This window comes from Zosterops lateralis, assembly GCF_965231275.1.
Source record: "Zosterops lateralis genome assembly, chromosome: 4".
NCBI classification, from domain to species: Eukaryota; Metazoa; Chordata; class Aves; order Passeriformes; family Zosteropidae; genus Zosterops; species Zosterops lateralis.
Genome location: NC_139765.1, coordinates 68,356,735 through 68,372,480, shown reverse-complemented (window position 1 = coordinate 68,372,480; position 15,746 = coordinate 68,356,735). Strand labels below are relative to the sequence as shown.

The 15,746-nt window shown below is 40.3% G+C and overlaps 1 protein-coding gene across 3 annotated transcripts in view; it reads left to right on the top strand.

The window, feature by feature from the left end:
- The window catches only part of CELF2 (CUGBP Elav-like family member 2), a 376,889-nt gene that overhangs the window by 240,576 nt on the left and 120,567 nt on the right, over positions 1-15,746 (top strand). For all 3 annotated transcript variants that reach the window (XM_083859037.1, XM_083859038.1, XM_083859039.1), the window contains one exon: positions 4,607-4,803. In XM_083859037.1, the coding sequence (XP_083715163.1) occupies positions 4,607-4,803 (197 nt within the window). The remainder of the gene's footprint in view (positions 1-4,606; positions 4,804-15,746) is intronic.

Sequence of the window (15,746 nt, the reverse complement as noted above, 5' to 3'; positions counted from 1 at the left end):
CTTGGAACTCATTTGTTAACATGTTCTTGTTCTGTTGGCTCTTAGAGGGAATTCAAATATCTTATACCATGGAACATGAAAAAGGCAAATCCCCAGCAAAATGGCAAAACCACAATAATAGGGTGAGGGTTGCAATATGAATTAACCAAGAAAGAGCAGTATGGAGGTTCTGCGTAGGGTTAAAAACAGATTTGACAAACAGGTCTCATGTAAGTCCATTTGGTCCCTGCTAACAGCTGTTTTTCAGCACCTGACTTGACACTGGGATCATTAATGGAAATGAACGTGGATTAATGCCAAAGCTCTTAACAGTGATGAATTTAAGAGAGTCTGTTTTGATTCAGACGTTGGTTTCTGAAGGCTACCTCTCTGTCCTGAGTGGGCAATTCACTTTTAGCTGTCCTGCAGTAATTAAAGATATGAATGGATGAGACCAAGAGGGCAACTAGTGGGTTTTTCCGGTGCTCCTGCTGAAGCAGCAGGGATATTAAAACAATCTCCAGCTCCTCAAGAGTGGCCCTGTCAGCTGGCTGAAATGATGGAATGGTAGTTAGGTTATTAGAAGAAAAATTGGCACAAATTGAGAGAGAGGATGCTCTGGCAGCAACCACAAGCAGACAGCGACTCAGTGTCTTAATCTCTGCCCTCAGGCTGCTCTCTATGATACAGATGACACCTTGTCAGTGAAGATGATGTGCTGGGTCACCCCTGAGTCCAATGGGCTAAATTGGCCATGGAGGGAAGGATTGCTACAGCATAGAGCCAACAAGCCACATAATCTAATTTTTTTCTTTCTTTCTTTCTTTCTTTCTTTCTTTCTTTCTTCCTTTTTTTTTTTTTTTTTTTCTTTTTAATGTATCATTTGGGTACTGACAGTAAGTGCCAGGGGATCCCATTCTCATTAGTGTCCCCTAGACACAGCTATCTCTGTACACTAGTGCTTTCAAGAAAGTCCTAAGCTTTGACAAGGATTGCTTTGCTTCCTTCTGGAAAGTTTTACATGTAGTTTCTCTTATTACTTCTTGGGTAATAAGAAGGGGAGAAGGGGGAAGGAAGAAGCCACTTCCTCTGAGAGCCATTGTGTTGGCAAAGAGAAATTTGTAAAAACCCTACAGCTGTTAGCAGCCAGGACATCTTAGTGAAGAAAAATAATGCGCATTGGGTGAAGATATAAGTTGGGAGGAGATAAGGGAATTCATCTTTAGAAGATATCATTTGCAAAGGATCAAGCATATTTGGCTGGATTTTGGACCCCACAAGCTCTGTGACAACTGAACCATCAGGCAGGTGTGGTGTATAATTTTGTTCCTCAGTGGAACCTTCAAGTGCACTGCAGGGATCAGATCCATAGAATCTATAAAATAGGTGGGTTTCCCCCATTGTTATCTCCCTGCTGTTTTATTCACTTGTTCATTTTGTCTGCATTGGCTCTAGTCCTACACCAGCTGCCAAAGCTGGGTGAGGATACTACTGCAAGTGTCATTGATGCAACAGTGTCCATGAGCTCCTCAAAATCCCAACAGTGAGACTTGGATTCCCCCTCTGAGGTGTCTGAGAGCCTTGGCTTGCACTGAAATCACCAAAGTGCAGTTTAGGAAGGAGGCCAGCTGTGTTTGTAGAAATGAGTGCCCTCTCTGTGGCCTGAACTTGTCTGTCAAATGGCCAAAATGTTGGCAGCTCACTCAAGTCCCTACCTTGTGGTAGAAAAGTATTTTAAAGAAAAGCCTAAATTATGCTTGGTTTTTCCCTAACTCTGCAGGAATTATTGGATTGACAGAGCTGTCAATGGATGGCGGAATTTAGTTTGGAGAAATTTTAATGACTTATTCAAGTTAATGCAGGCAGTGAGTGACAAAATCTGTCCCCTGGAGCTTTGCTTCATAGTGCATCGTACCTATGCCTTGAGTCAGAACTTTTAACCACCTTCAGCCAATAAAGCATTTAAAGAATATGATAGATGTAATTCAACTTTGGTCCCAGCAAAATAAAGAAAGGGCTAAAACGTTTTGTGCAATTAGAAGAAAGCTTGGCCTGTGCCTAAACCTTTAGCTGAAAGCAACAACTTGATGCTAATAGGGCCATTAACCTGAGAAAACAGGTATTAGTGTTTGGCTTTGTGGTTTCCAAAAAAATTGGCTGATTAGCAATGGAAATTGTGGGGCTCTTGGTGGTAAAGGTGGCTTTGGTAAAGGAAAAAGCAAAGGAATAAACTTGTTATTCTTTATTAAACATGACCCCAGCTGTAATTTTGGGCTGAAGTAGCAATTTTGTATGGATTTCTTAAAGAAGGGATCCAACAGAGAGAACAGATGAAGGGCATAATTTAAAACTGAACTCAATACAAACAACACAGAGAATAAATGAAGTGAAAAGTCCAGCCAATTTATGAAAGAAAATAGTTGACCAAGCCCAGGGCAGAGCTGGGAGCTTAACTAAACTTCTGCCTTTTCTTTCAAAATAACATATAAGCGTTTTCCCCAGTTATTTTAAGCTATGGGTCAGGGATTTTTCAACCTCCCTACTAGGGAAGTTGTTTGACAGGTTGAGTTTTACGTAAAGGAGTAGGAATTGAAAAGAAATAATGGAGTGATTTTCAAGAGGTTTAAGTGTCACGTAGGTGCCTACTGCTCCATGAAAGTCTTGAAAGGTGTTCCTATGAAGTATCACTCAAGTGAGTCAGCCATGGTTTTTCTGTTTCTTGGAAATTTTAAGGGGGTGGTTGTTTGGATGGTTGGCTTGGTTTGGCTTAAGTGTTGTCTTTGTATGGAAATGCAGCTTCTAAGGCCTGGAGAAGTCAATTTCTGCAGGTGAACTTGTGACTTGTAGAACTTATTCAAAAAGAAGAGCATTTGCAAGACAAGATATTTGTGCATGAAATGTTATGTAAAAGTTTGGACCAAATCTTAGAGTCCCTGACTCAGGCAAGATTCCTGCTAGAATGTTTAGGAATTTTAGCCATTTATGAGTGTGTGAAAAATGCTGTTGTCTGCTGATCCGTGTTGAAAGCACTTCACAAGGGATGATCAAACTTCTTGCTGGTGGTGTAAAATGTGCCTTTAATATAACTTTCTCCTTCCTGCCTGTAAGCAGGGAAAGTGCTAAAGTTAATACAGGCATATTAATGTGAATTATGCTTTCAAGGAGATGAAACACATGAAACTAAATAATTTGTCTTCACACAGGTTATAGCTGTGAGACAGGGAATTGCACAGGGTTGTTTTCTTCTCACCACTCTTAGGTTTCATTTTTTTACATGTAAAATATGATTTTCATCTGGTTGTGCAGATCTGAGCTCTTCCAAGTCCTCCAGTGGGCATTCACTCCTGAACAATCATCAAACGAAGAAATTCTAATTAAAGCCAAGTTTTTTGAAAGTGGCAGGTGGCTCTGAAATGCCTGAATTCTGCCGTGATCAGCTTCTGACATTGCTGCATACAGGCCATTTGCCCCCTCTCCCTGGTGGGAAGATGGGGGGATGCTTGAAAATTCATGCATCATTAGTGTTCTTTCTTGAAACTGGAGCATCCAAAAATCATCAGCACTTTTGGAATTTCTAGCCAAGTAATTAGTTGAAACTACTGTCTTTAATTATCAACAATGTAAGGGGGGGGAGGGGGGAGAGACTGATGTATTTTTACTTTTGTTCACTATTTAAAATTATTTATTTTCTGTGTAAGAGTACGAATCCTCCTAAACCGTGATCTATTATTTGTCTCCCAGATCAGATTCTTTTTTGTTCCAACGTTCTTTTTCCCTCAAAAGTGTGGTTGTTTTGAACTTGGATGTAGGATGTACATCTGGAGATCAGATAGGCTAAAAATTTCTCCTTTTGCAGGGGAAAAAAACTTTCTGAAGCAGCATTTTAATTTCCACAATGAAGTAGGCAGTTTTCCACTGCCATCTCTTTTTGAATTGTGCCTTTTTTTTTTTTTTTTTTTTTTTTTTTTTTTTTTTTTTTTTATGGCAGCAATAAACAATGTGCTTTAAACTGGGTCTCTCCAGACTTCTTTTCCTTTTTAAAGAGCGTAGGCAACTAATCGTCAGCAACCAGCCACATAACTGGAGTGTTTTCCATTCTAGGCAATATCATACTAATTTGATGCACACATGGATGCTTCACACAATCTGCAGATTCATTGCTGGCATCTTGCATTAGTCATCTGACAGATTGCCAAGTGTTTCATACTCCTTTCATGTGACTTTATTACAAAACACACACACACACATAGACACACGCACTGCCTTGTTTCTGCCAGTAGCCAGTTTAGTGAGAATTCACTGCAGTCCTGTTTACAACAGCCATGGAGAGAAATCTGCACTTATTTACCACTGTCTTCTACTTTAAAATGCAGAAGTCCCAGGTTGTGTTGTGCCGCTCTCATCTTATATAATGACATTAAGCAGCAGCCTGCAGAGAAAACCAGACTCAATGAAAAATGTAATAGCATTGTTTTTTGTTCGTAATACTTATGCTATTAATTAAATACTGATTTTTTTTTTTCCTGCTTTGTGCCAATTGACATCATCTTCTGCATCTAGTGTTCATGAAAACTGCGTGGTCTCCTAACTTGTCTTCTCTTTTTCATCTCCTTTTTCCACTTTCTAGTAACGGCACAGCTAACAAGATGAATGGAGCTTTGGATCATTCAGACCAACCAGACCCAGATGCCATTAAGATGTTTGTTGGACAGATTCCCCGTTCGTGGTCAGAAAAAGAATTAAAAGAACTTTTTGAGCCTTATGGAGCTGTCTACCAGATTAATGTTCTCCGAGACAGAAGTCAGAACCCTCCCCAAAGTAAAGGTACAGTAGTTATGCTCTCTTTGCTTTCAGTTTGCTTGTTTTCCCGGTGATCTTGCTTGCCTTCAGCATTTCCAAAGAGGTTTGCATCTGGGCTCTCTGTTTTGTATTATGCTGTGCTGAGCTATGCAGCAGTCCTAAGAGGAGAGGACTCCTGAATCCTATCAGATATTGCCTTCCTCCTCTTCTGAAACTGAAGTTTAATTGTCTGCTATTTGGAAGCATGCATTCCAACTGTGCAAAAAATAGGAAAATATCACTCTCCTTGTTTAAATTATCATTGCCAAAAATGTGGAAACCTGAGCAGTTGTTTCACAGGATTAGCTCATGAAAAATATAATTTTCTATTTCCTTTTGTTTCCTCTCTTTGCACCCCAGGTGGGAATTATTTTAAGGATACAGAAGGGAAAAATGATAGTGGTGGGTTCTTGCCACATCATTGCCCCAGCAGCAATAAAAATTACAAATGGTCACCCTGCCCATTTTCCAAAATCTGATTTTTTTTCTGCAGTCATGTTAAAGGATTGGTTTTTGGCACTGATACTGTTCTAAATGAAAGGGTTAGTCTTCCTTCTTTCATTTTTCTATACACATGTAAACTATTTGTCCCTAGCTATATTCCTTCCTATCACTACGTATATCTGTGCTTATTTAGGCATGTGAGAATTTTGTGCATTATAGCAGTTTAAGTGTGACACGTGCTTACATGTAAACTGAAAGTGAGCATTTTTTGGTTTGAGTGCTTTTTCCTCCCTACCTAGCTGCATTTTTTTCATTCAAGTTTGGTACATGAGAGCATTACTACAGTTAAAAATAATTAGCGTAGCTCGGAGGCAGAACTGGATGTGCATGTGTGTGCCTGGCTGAAAGGTTGCTAGACAGATATTCCTTCTTACTGCACCCCTGCCACTGACTCTGAAAGCCTTCAGAGCACACATTCTATGGAGAATATCACAGAATGATTCTGTGGGCTCACAGCAAAGTTAACAGAGCAAAACAGCCCTCACTGGAGATGAGATGTTTGCTGTTGTGGGAGGCACACAGCATAGCCTGGGGTGCTCCTGTGCTTTTGGGCAGAGCGATGCCAAGGCTCAACATCTCTCTCTTGCCCTAGTACTGGGCAGAGGATCCTCTCAGTGCCTTCTTTTTGCTGCCCAGTTAAGCAGTCAGGTGCTTTGAGTGGTTTATTTTGAGTTGTTTGCATCTCTCACTTCTGGTTAAAGGACTTGGTGCATTGGTCTCACACTTGTGTCAGAGAGGGGGTCCAGCTCACTGTATCTTCCTGCTAATCAACTGTCTGTACTAGATCACTCTTCCCCCTTCCCCATCCCTGGAAGTGTTCAAGGCTATGTTGTGAGAACAGCCTGCTCTAGTGAAAAGCGTTCCTGTCCATGGCAAGAAGGCTGGAACTAGATGCTCTTTAAGGTCCATTCTGACCCAAACAGTTCCATGACTCCGTGATTCAGAAGCAGAAGGTATTTCTGGTTGGAGATTCAGTGTAGTTCTGCTTCCAGCCCCCTTCCCCAATTTTCCAGGATTGATGTAGTGTGGCATGTACCCCCCTACTGTGTTAGCACAGAGCCCTCACCAAATGTCCTTTTCTTGTAATGCTGGATAGGAAAGCATTAAGAGGTCAAACAACTGGATTTTCTGCAGTCCAGGCTGCTATGGATGAGCAAACTCCTCCTTAGCTTAAACTACTGAAATGCTGAACTTTGAGACTCGTCCATTTGGAAGGAGCTGATTCCTGGGTCCCAGCAATGCCTTCCCACTAAGCAGTAAATGAAGTGAGAATGATATTGTGGTTAGACAGAAGAAACCTATTGATACCCATTTCTGGGAATCACTGTACCTGTCCATCAGGCAGCTGGAAGGCATAAGGATGAAGCAAATCATTGTGGGCTAATTATTAATGGTTGTAGTCCTCATATATAATACTCTTTTTGCAAGGTGCCTGGGTTTTGGGGATGCTTTTTGCTCGGACTCTTTTCAGCCATGCAGAGATTATGCTTGTCACTGCAGGCATTATGTCTTAATTAATGAGTAAATTAAATTAATCCTGAAGACAGGCAGAATAACCTTCAGACTTACTTTTCTCTGACACCAGCAGCAAGCTCCTCTGGTGGTCAGCTTTTCCCTTGGAAGTTTTGCTGGCTCTATCCTTTCTTCTTTTGCTGGCTCCATGCTGGCTCTATCCTTTCTTCTGCCTGAATCTGCCAGAAACATTGCTAGAAACCTCTTGAGTTTCTTGTGGATATCTCTTGACTTTGAATGATCTTTATTTTCTTAATCCAGTTGCACAAAGGATTCTATGTGAGAGATTGTTAAGAATGCTGGAAACCAACAAACTGAAAAATTGCCCTGAGAAACATCCCAAAGTCTTCTTTTCATCACAATGCATGAGAAATACTTCACCTCTACTATCTAATTAGCATTTAGAAAAGAAACTGAGTTTTCATTTTTTGTTTGGCGGTCATAGAATCATAGAACATCCTGAGCTGGAAGGGACCCACAAGGATCATAGAGTTCAATTCCTGGCTCTGTACAACATCAAAAATCACATGTCTGAGGTGGAGTGAAATTCCATGCTCCTCTTCTGTGTAAATACCCACACCAAACAACCCTTTTTATTTAATTTGAGCTGGGTGGATTTGGGTTGTGTCAGGCATTTTTCTGCCTGCTGACACTTTTTATCACCTCCAGTTTTGTAGAATGGTCCATCAAGGGACCTCGTGGTTGGGTGAGGTAGAAAAAAGTCCATTTTTTATTTCATTGCATAGTTGGGACTGTGTGTCAAGCAGAACATTCACAGCCTGGTGTGACACAGAAAATTTCTTTCTGCATATGCTGCAAGCCATGAGTTGCAATGACAAGAATTCAAGTTGGTGTTACTACACCACACGGGGGGAGCAGTTGGGTTTTGCTCTTTAAACAAAAGCATTTTAATTTTCAAAAGATTCGTCTCTTCTCAGACAAGGGTTGTGTATTTCTGTGAGCTTGGCCAAAGGGGCTCCTCTAATTTGGACCGAGTTTTCCTCTGATGAACTGTTTATGAAGCTGCAATCTGAGTCTCTCCCAATTCTGTCAAAAATAACCATAGGCTGCTTCTCTCTCTCCTGCTGTTATTCAGACTGTCTTTCATACCCTCCAACGACAGACGGCCTAGTTCATGTCTTTCCTCCTCTTTTGTATTGCTTGCCAGCTCTGCAAAGCTGAGGCTGGAGGAAGACAGGTAGAAAGCCAAGTTTACCTCACTCTGGAAAACAGAGGAAAGCCATCTTATTTCTGCAGATATATTGATACTACTGAAAACATTGAATTTTGGTTTTATTAATTGGGACCTTCAGGAATGGCTGCATTCTAGGAAATTCCTCATCCTTTCCAGAGCTTGCATGTCTCTGTTTCTTTGGATGTGTGAAAGAGCTCAGCAAAGTAATTTGACTTTGTTTTTATCTCTTGTTGTCTTGTAAGTCTTTTTCCTTTTTCTACAACAAGAGAAATCCAGGTATTAGGTAAGTTAATTAAATATTAAGTAAAATAAATACAAAAAAAAAAAAAGAAAAATGAAAAAAAAAAAAAGAAATAAACAGGTCAGGAAATTCTGTACCACTGAAATACATGGCACTTTTGGTTTCTGGGGGCTAAGAGGTTTCAAAATCTGGGCAGATCAGTCCTCTCTGTTCCCAGTCCAGCTTGTTCCCTTTATATAATTTATTCGAGGTGGATAGATTACTTTTTTCCAGGGTAGTTGTTAAAAAGAGCTTCTCTAATACCTCAAATGAAGCAAGCTCTATGTGAAGGCAGCACACACTGCCACCAAATCTCTCTTCCTCCCCACTGTTTTCCTAAGCCGGAAAGATTTCCTTGGCTACTTTGGTTTTGCAGTCCAAGTGCTGAAGCAAGCAGATGGCACAGGGCTACTTTTTGCCTTTTGAAATGCAGCAGAAGAGTCTTGGGCCAGATCCACTATGTCCTTTTGGCACCTTGCCTCTGTTTCAATACCTGATAATTCTTGTAGGGATCAAGGTCCTCTAAACCAGCTTTGTGAGCCTAAATCTCTTTGTGCAGCCACAGCAATCACACTGCAGAAAGCAGGGAGAGGCACCTGTGTAACAACTGACTCCGTGTTTGCTTGCAGCCTTTTACAGAACCTTTATCAGATTAGAGGGAGGCTGCTGAGTGAACAAGGATGTGCTGTAGTTAAAGGCCAGTGTTTATTATTATCCTATTTAACATGATAATTTAAGTCTACCGGGAAGCCAGCAGAGGAATCTGATAATGAGGCGCTCATCTGCTGCAAACAGGAGAGACCAGGTGGGCAAGGAGGTGTAGAGGTGTGTATACTTATATACAGAGAGAGAGATGCATATAGGAGGCAGAAGTTACTTGGCTTGCTTTAGCACCATTTCAACCTCAGTTTAGCCCCTCCAAAGTAATCTGGTGCAGGCAGGGGGGACAATTCCTCTCCAGTAAGTCCCTCTCAGAGTGCCTGGTAGGAGAAAAGGGAACTCGAGCAGTCCTGCACAGCAGCAGAGCTGTGGCGCTCACTTTGTCACAGGTGCCCATCCTGAATGTCCTAACCTGCAGCAAAGACCAGCTGCTCCTTGTTCCTTGACTGCCCCTGTGACATCACACAGCCAATTGCACCGTCTGCTCCTTCAGGCAGTTTCAATACCTTGTGTTTGGCAAAACTGCTTTAGATGCTCTTTAAAAGCTCCCTTCAGCCAGCACTCCAGGAGCCAGGGTTTCTCTACACTTCGTGTCTTATTCTGTGTTTTGAATGCCCTCACAGGCCCACTGTTTAGCTTTTGAGATCAGATGAGTTGCACCATGAGCATATTTGCTGTTGACATGGCAGGATGTGTGACCACAGCCATTGTGCTTGTGTGTGTTAGGCTAAATTTTGGTGGTGGTGGCTGGCAGATATTTTGTTACTATGCAGAGTTGAAATCTTTTCCTGCACTGTATTAAAAAGTGCCTTGCATGATATTTTTTAGCAGGTGCATTGTACACTATAAGAAGTTTCACACAGCAAAGACTGGCAAAAACCAGATGTCATTAAATACAAGTACAATGGGGAAGAAGAGTGAATGATAAAGCTGAGGTTTTAACTTAAAGTTTCTGACTGAAGGGTGGTAAAATTTAAACCTTAAGGAATCTTAAATCTATAATTTTAAATGGGTTGTAAATAGCATTATGGAATATATTGCAGATGTGAGCTGATTTTTAGAAAAGGTAATTCTTTACTCGACAAATCTGATGGAGTTTTTCAAGAAGTTTCTGTGAGGGTGGACAGGTGTGAAATCATCTATATAATCAAGCTGATTTCCTAGGGGCATTTCACACAGTGTCACACGGGAGACTAATCCATGCAGTTGCTGGTGAAGCAGAGAAGGGCCCATTTCCAAACGGGGAGAGGAGCTGGGTAGATGATCGAGGGCAGATTAGAATGGGGAAAGGTTATGGGCCAGGGGAAGAGAGGGGATGATGATTGGAGAGCAACAGGGACTGTTATTGGAGATCAATACTTTTTCACTCTCTATGTAAATGGCTTTGACAGAATGAACCACCAACTTGTTATCCAACTTTTTGGATCATGCAGAAGGGACTAGACAGGGGAGAAGCCACCTGATAACCTGGAGAAAACAATCAAACACAAAGAGATTCTGCTGGGTAAAACGAACCGTGAGCAAGAAGAGTAAATTTTATTTTTGAGCTAACACATGTGTTGAATGAGTGTATTTTTCAAAGATTTGAGAGCAGGAGAGAATTCGAGGAGTGCACATATCATAAAAGGACTGAGATGATGTTTTGTATCTGCGTGGTCAAAAAGGCACAGAAAATGCGAAGCTGTATAAATGGAAGCATTGAATAGAGCCTTCAAGGAAATACTGCGCCACTTAAAGAAGGATTTTTTTTTAATCATGTTTAAACTACAGTTACCAATATTTAGTGCCATTCTATAGAAAAGGGCAGAGGTCCAGAGAAGAGCAGCATGATTTTGTATGAAGTCAGGAAGGGTTGAGCCATGGTGAAAGGTCTGCGAAGGTTAACTTGTAAAGGGCTTCAAACATTGACTTACAAGAAAGCTAAAAGGGGAAAAGCTGAGGAAGAATACAGGGCTGTACCTTGGTTTGGAAAGAAAAAGTAGTGAGGGGATACAATTGAAGTTTCTGCAGTATGTTGAAGTGCATACCAAAGGCAGGAATAGATAAGCTCTTTCAATTAATATTAAACCCAGGGACAGCACAGCATAGACTTAAGACTGAGGAACAGCAGGCCAACAGAAAAAGATATGGCTTCTCAAGTCAAACTTTCTTCCTCCACTTGCAGAGCAGAGATTGGCTTCCAGAATAAGCAGTGAGAAGAGTTCCAAAAGAAGCTTTCCTTTTGCTTGCTTCCATTTAGTATTTTGAAATAACACATCTGGAACAGGACGTGACATGTGTCCAAGTGCAGTTTCACCCCATAAACAGGACAAGGTGCCAAGCTGTCAGTGGCTTAGCTGTGTCCAGCACGAAGAGAGGCTGAGATTGGTGTCCCCTGAAATTTTTCCATTGCTTTGAAGAGAGGGAGCAGATCAGGATAACATCCCGTTGCGTACTTGACTGCAAACATGTTGCCCACATAAATCAGCCTCACTGTGTACTCCCTTCACTGACAATGGCAAGAGAGTCAGTCCCTTTGAAAGCAAAGATTATCACTGCAAACCCAACCCAGTGAAACAGAGCAGAAGTAGTGGAAGATGTGAAGACCCTGTAACAGGAGCAGGGGGCTGTGGTTGCAGAATGGGAAGACTAGAGGATGGTGGGAGGAGTCGGGTAGAGGATTTTTCAGTTGTGGTATTTAAATATAGAAGGAGCACAGAAACCTTCCTTCAGCCTTCTTTCTAAAGTTCCTGTATACAGTGCATGAATGACTGGAGCAGAATGAAGCTATTTTTGTTTCTTTAGCATCTTTTCCCTCCTCATTTTTATGGTATTTATCACAGTGGGAGCTTGGTCCAGAAATGAGGACTGTAGGTATTGCTGTAAGAAGTTAATAAAAATAACACATCTCGAAGGGATTAAAGTAGATGACTTTGGGGCTCATTGGTTTCAGTTTCATAGCAGCTTAACTATGATTTACAGTTGCATATGAATTTTAAAAATTAAGCTAAGAGTGTATAAGCACATTATTAATTACATCTGTGATGAAAAAATTGCATAAACTTTAACTGCATGAATCTTTTTAGTCAAATTGATAAAAAACCCATCTGCAGACCAGCCAGGAGAAAAGCAGGACTTCATATTCCAATTGTGGTTCTTTCTAGTGTTCATGTCTAATAAACACTTAGGGGAAAGGCAAGTTCAGTAAAGGGGCATTTGAAAAGGAATTTTTGAACTTCAGTTCAAGTGTGCTGTAATGTTGACAACTTCAGCACATCATCCAGCATTTACTTACAGAATATTTTAGAACAACTTTTAAAAAGAGTCCCAAATGTTCATAAAATATAAATGTGTAATCTGTTGTTTGTGATGACTTCACTTCATTGGGAAAAAAACCCAAAACACATAGGCAAGCAGTTAAAACAGCTTGAACTTTCAGTAATATTTAAAAAAAAACCCAAGTAATCAAATTGCTTTGTTGAATGTGAATAATATGCCAAACCTCAGTTTCTCAACTATATAATCTTAAAGGCAAAAAAATGTAATGCATGGAAAAATCTAAGTCAAGTCATGCACACACTTACACACTGGAATTAATCAATAGATTAAATACTCGAGACATAAAACACAGGCATGTTTTAAGTATTTTCAAGATTGCTGCCTACATTTAAAATATATGCATCAATAAACGTGCCAGATACTGTCAGTTTGATATTTATGATATCCAGTTTCTTAAGTTGCATATTAAAGCTCACATCAGTGAGATTCCACTATTTTATGACATTATGGCACTGAATTTTTTTCCTCTTCCAATTTTCTACTATGTGAATAAACATACACTATTTATCTGCTCATCACATAAAAATTTATGTGAGAAATATGTGAGTTTTTGTTAAAGGACAATGGCTTCAAAATAAACCACACAACCCTTCTCTTGTTATGTAGTCTTTCTTACTCTATTCAGTTCTAATATCAAGATCATTTGCTCCTAACACATCAGGAGATTTTGCAAAAGATGTGGGGACTGGTCTGAAATCTTCACACACTTTGGCAAGGAGCTCAAAGGAAGAAAACATTTGACAACTGAGCAGTATCAAAAACAAAGTGTAATTGGAAAGCAGCCTTACGAGCATGGATTTTGGGTGTACCGCAGCTTTCAAATCTCTCATTTCCACTGCAAAAACAGCGTTTTATTGCTTTTATCTTCTGTTCCTTTCACCCCACTAAAATCAGTCACAAGTGTCTGTGCACGTATATGCACAAATAAATAACAGCCTAAAATTAAAACTCACAATGCAGGAAGATTTCCTCTTTAAAAGATAGAAGGAGAGACTCTAAAGCAGTAAGAATTTCTCTGTCACTGCTGAGATGATGTGAGAGACATAAATATTACAATGAAGGGTCACAATAAAAAGCTAAAGACCACATAAAACATTTTAGCATAAATATGTCATCAATTTTGCTAGTTCTTAACATGAAATTTAAACCCCAGGAGGGCCTTGAAAGGATGTCTGCTATTCTTTATAATTTTGAAATGCATTAAAAGCAGATATACAGAGCATGTATAGCAGTGTAAATCAATTTCTATTTCATTACTTCCATCGTCCCTGCACCAGACCTTGTCACCCTGTTTTTAGGAGTTTTTTTGTGGGAGCAGAGTAGCAAGAGGACAGATTTGGGCTTGTTTTGGGTCTGGCAGGACTCACAACATCTTCAGTGTCAGACTTCAGTGATACAGATGCTATAAAGGGATGTGCTGTGCCAGTCGTAATATTACTCTTTTTTTTAAGACATCAGTTTCATAGTGCACTGTAACCATCAGCATATTTCAAAAGAATAGCAAATAACTCCCCAAGGATAAAGGCTGGTAGTGGCTTCTAAGCCTGGTTTGAGCTTAACTCAAGCCAGTGAGCTGTGGATGGAAGGCTGTGTATGCCATATAAATCTCCTGGTCCATCTGTCTCGGGAAAGAATGCATTTTCAGGAATCTGTGTCTTTCTAATTGCTTATAAAAACACTCTGAGACAAGCCAGTGAATAAATTAAATTTGAATGTTTCCAGTGGATCTTTTCAGTTTCTCACTGAACCTAATTACTGTCTAATCTATGCCCATGAGTATGCAGTTTTAAGTGGGACGTTAGACTTTCACTCTGCAGATTATAAACTCTGTGGTGCATAAATTCATTATTATTTGTGTAAGAGAAAACGTCAATGTCTACTACCTTGTGGTTTTAATTTAAAACAACTACTGCATCCAATTCAGGCATTTTTTTAGAGGACTGAGAAGAGCTGTAAAGAGGTGGAAGATGTTTTCTAATAAACCGTGTCTCTTGTTCACCCAACTGAATTGGGAAAATTTATGTTTCAAACAATAATTAAACTCTCCTCATAGCTCAAGATGTCATGCCTTCAACTGCAATTTTAGGGAGCTCTACCACAATAGGGAGTAGATTAATATAATGGACTGCAGGAAACTTTATGCTGCAAGGATGAGTGTGGCACCGTAAGGAGCAGGGCTGCTGCTTCAGCCAGACATCTCCAAGTGTTTTGCAAAGGGAGATAAATAGCATCACTCCATTTTTACCAGCTGGAAGAATTGAGATACAGAGGCCTGGGGGGACTGTTCCCAAGTTTTTTGAGTCACTTTGAGCAGGCAGAGAATAATATCCTCTCTGTGCTGGTGTCATTTTGCCTAAATGAAATCTGCTCCCTTCATTTTCAGTACGTGAATCCCTGAGCTTGTTTGTGTCCCTGACACAAAAATTTTGTTATGTTAACACTGCCCAGGTGAGCTCTGCATTAGTTTATTCAAATATTAATCGGATCTGATGAGAACTGCAGTTAGAAAACAAGTCTGGAGCAGACCCAAAGGCACCAGCTCTCACTCTTCCTATGCTCCCCCTAATTAATACAATGAGTCTTAAACAACAATCTTCCTTTATTATTTGCAGATCATGGGATATAAAAATCATTGTAGATTTAGAACGGACTATATTAACCCAAGTAATTCCACCAGGACTTGAGTTTCTATAGTGAAAAGTGTTGTGTTGTCTCTGGCTCAATTAGATTTTTCTCAGTGTCAATTTTAATTCACTTCACCAGAGCGTGGGGGAACTCTCAGTGGAAGGGAAAATGCTGCTTCTGAATGAGTGCCTCCTGTAGCCCACATTTTATTTAAGAGTTTTAAAATGCTTTGCAGTCCCACGTACTCCCTTGAACGTCTGCTATTGTGTGCCATAACAGCTGAACAAAATGCCTTGATGTTTCTTAATGTGACAAGCATCTGAGCCTGAGCAGGAGGATGCAAATGGAGAAAGCAGGGTCCTTGGTCCCTCTTTTTATTTAATACTAAAAAGAAAAAAATAAAAAGTCTTGATGAGACCAAATAAACTTTGTGTCAAATCTTTCCCACCCTTCCAAACACCTGCCCATACATAAAAGAAGGGTTTCCTTTTGCAGTGCTGAGCTCAGGACAGAGGTTGAGTGGCCCCAGAAGTTGTTTTTCCCCCTTTAGATTTGGTATTTCCCACCTCCCATGGCTGTTAGTACTTCAGCGTGCATTGCTTGGTTATTCTCTGCTTGCTGCAAAGCAATCCAAAATTACTATCTCTTCTCTATTTCAAAGGGTAAAATTGGATAGATGTTTAACTTGAGAATGCTTCTCATTGTGAGAAAGAGAAGACAAGAAAAAGAGCTTATGATAGAACTATCAAGGAAGGTTTACCTGAGACAAGGGCCTGAAATGTCCATTGTGGATAGGTAGGGCTTTCCAAAATGCTCTTTTCCATCATGTTCAGC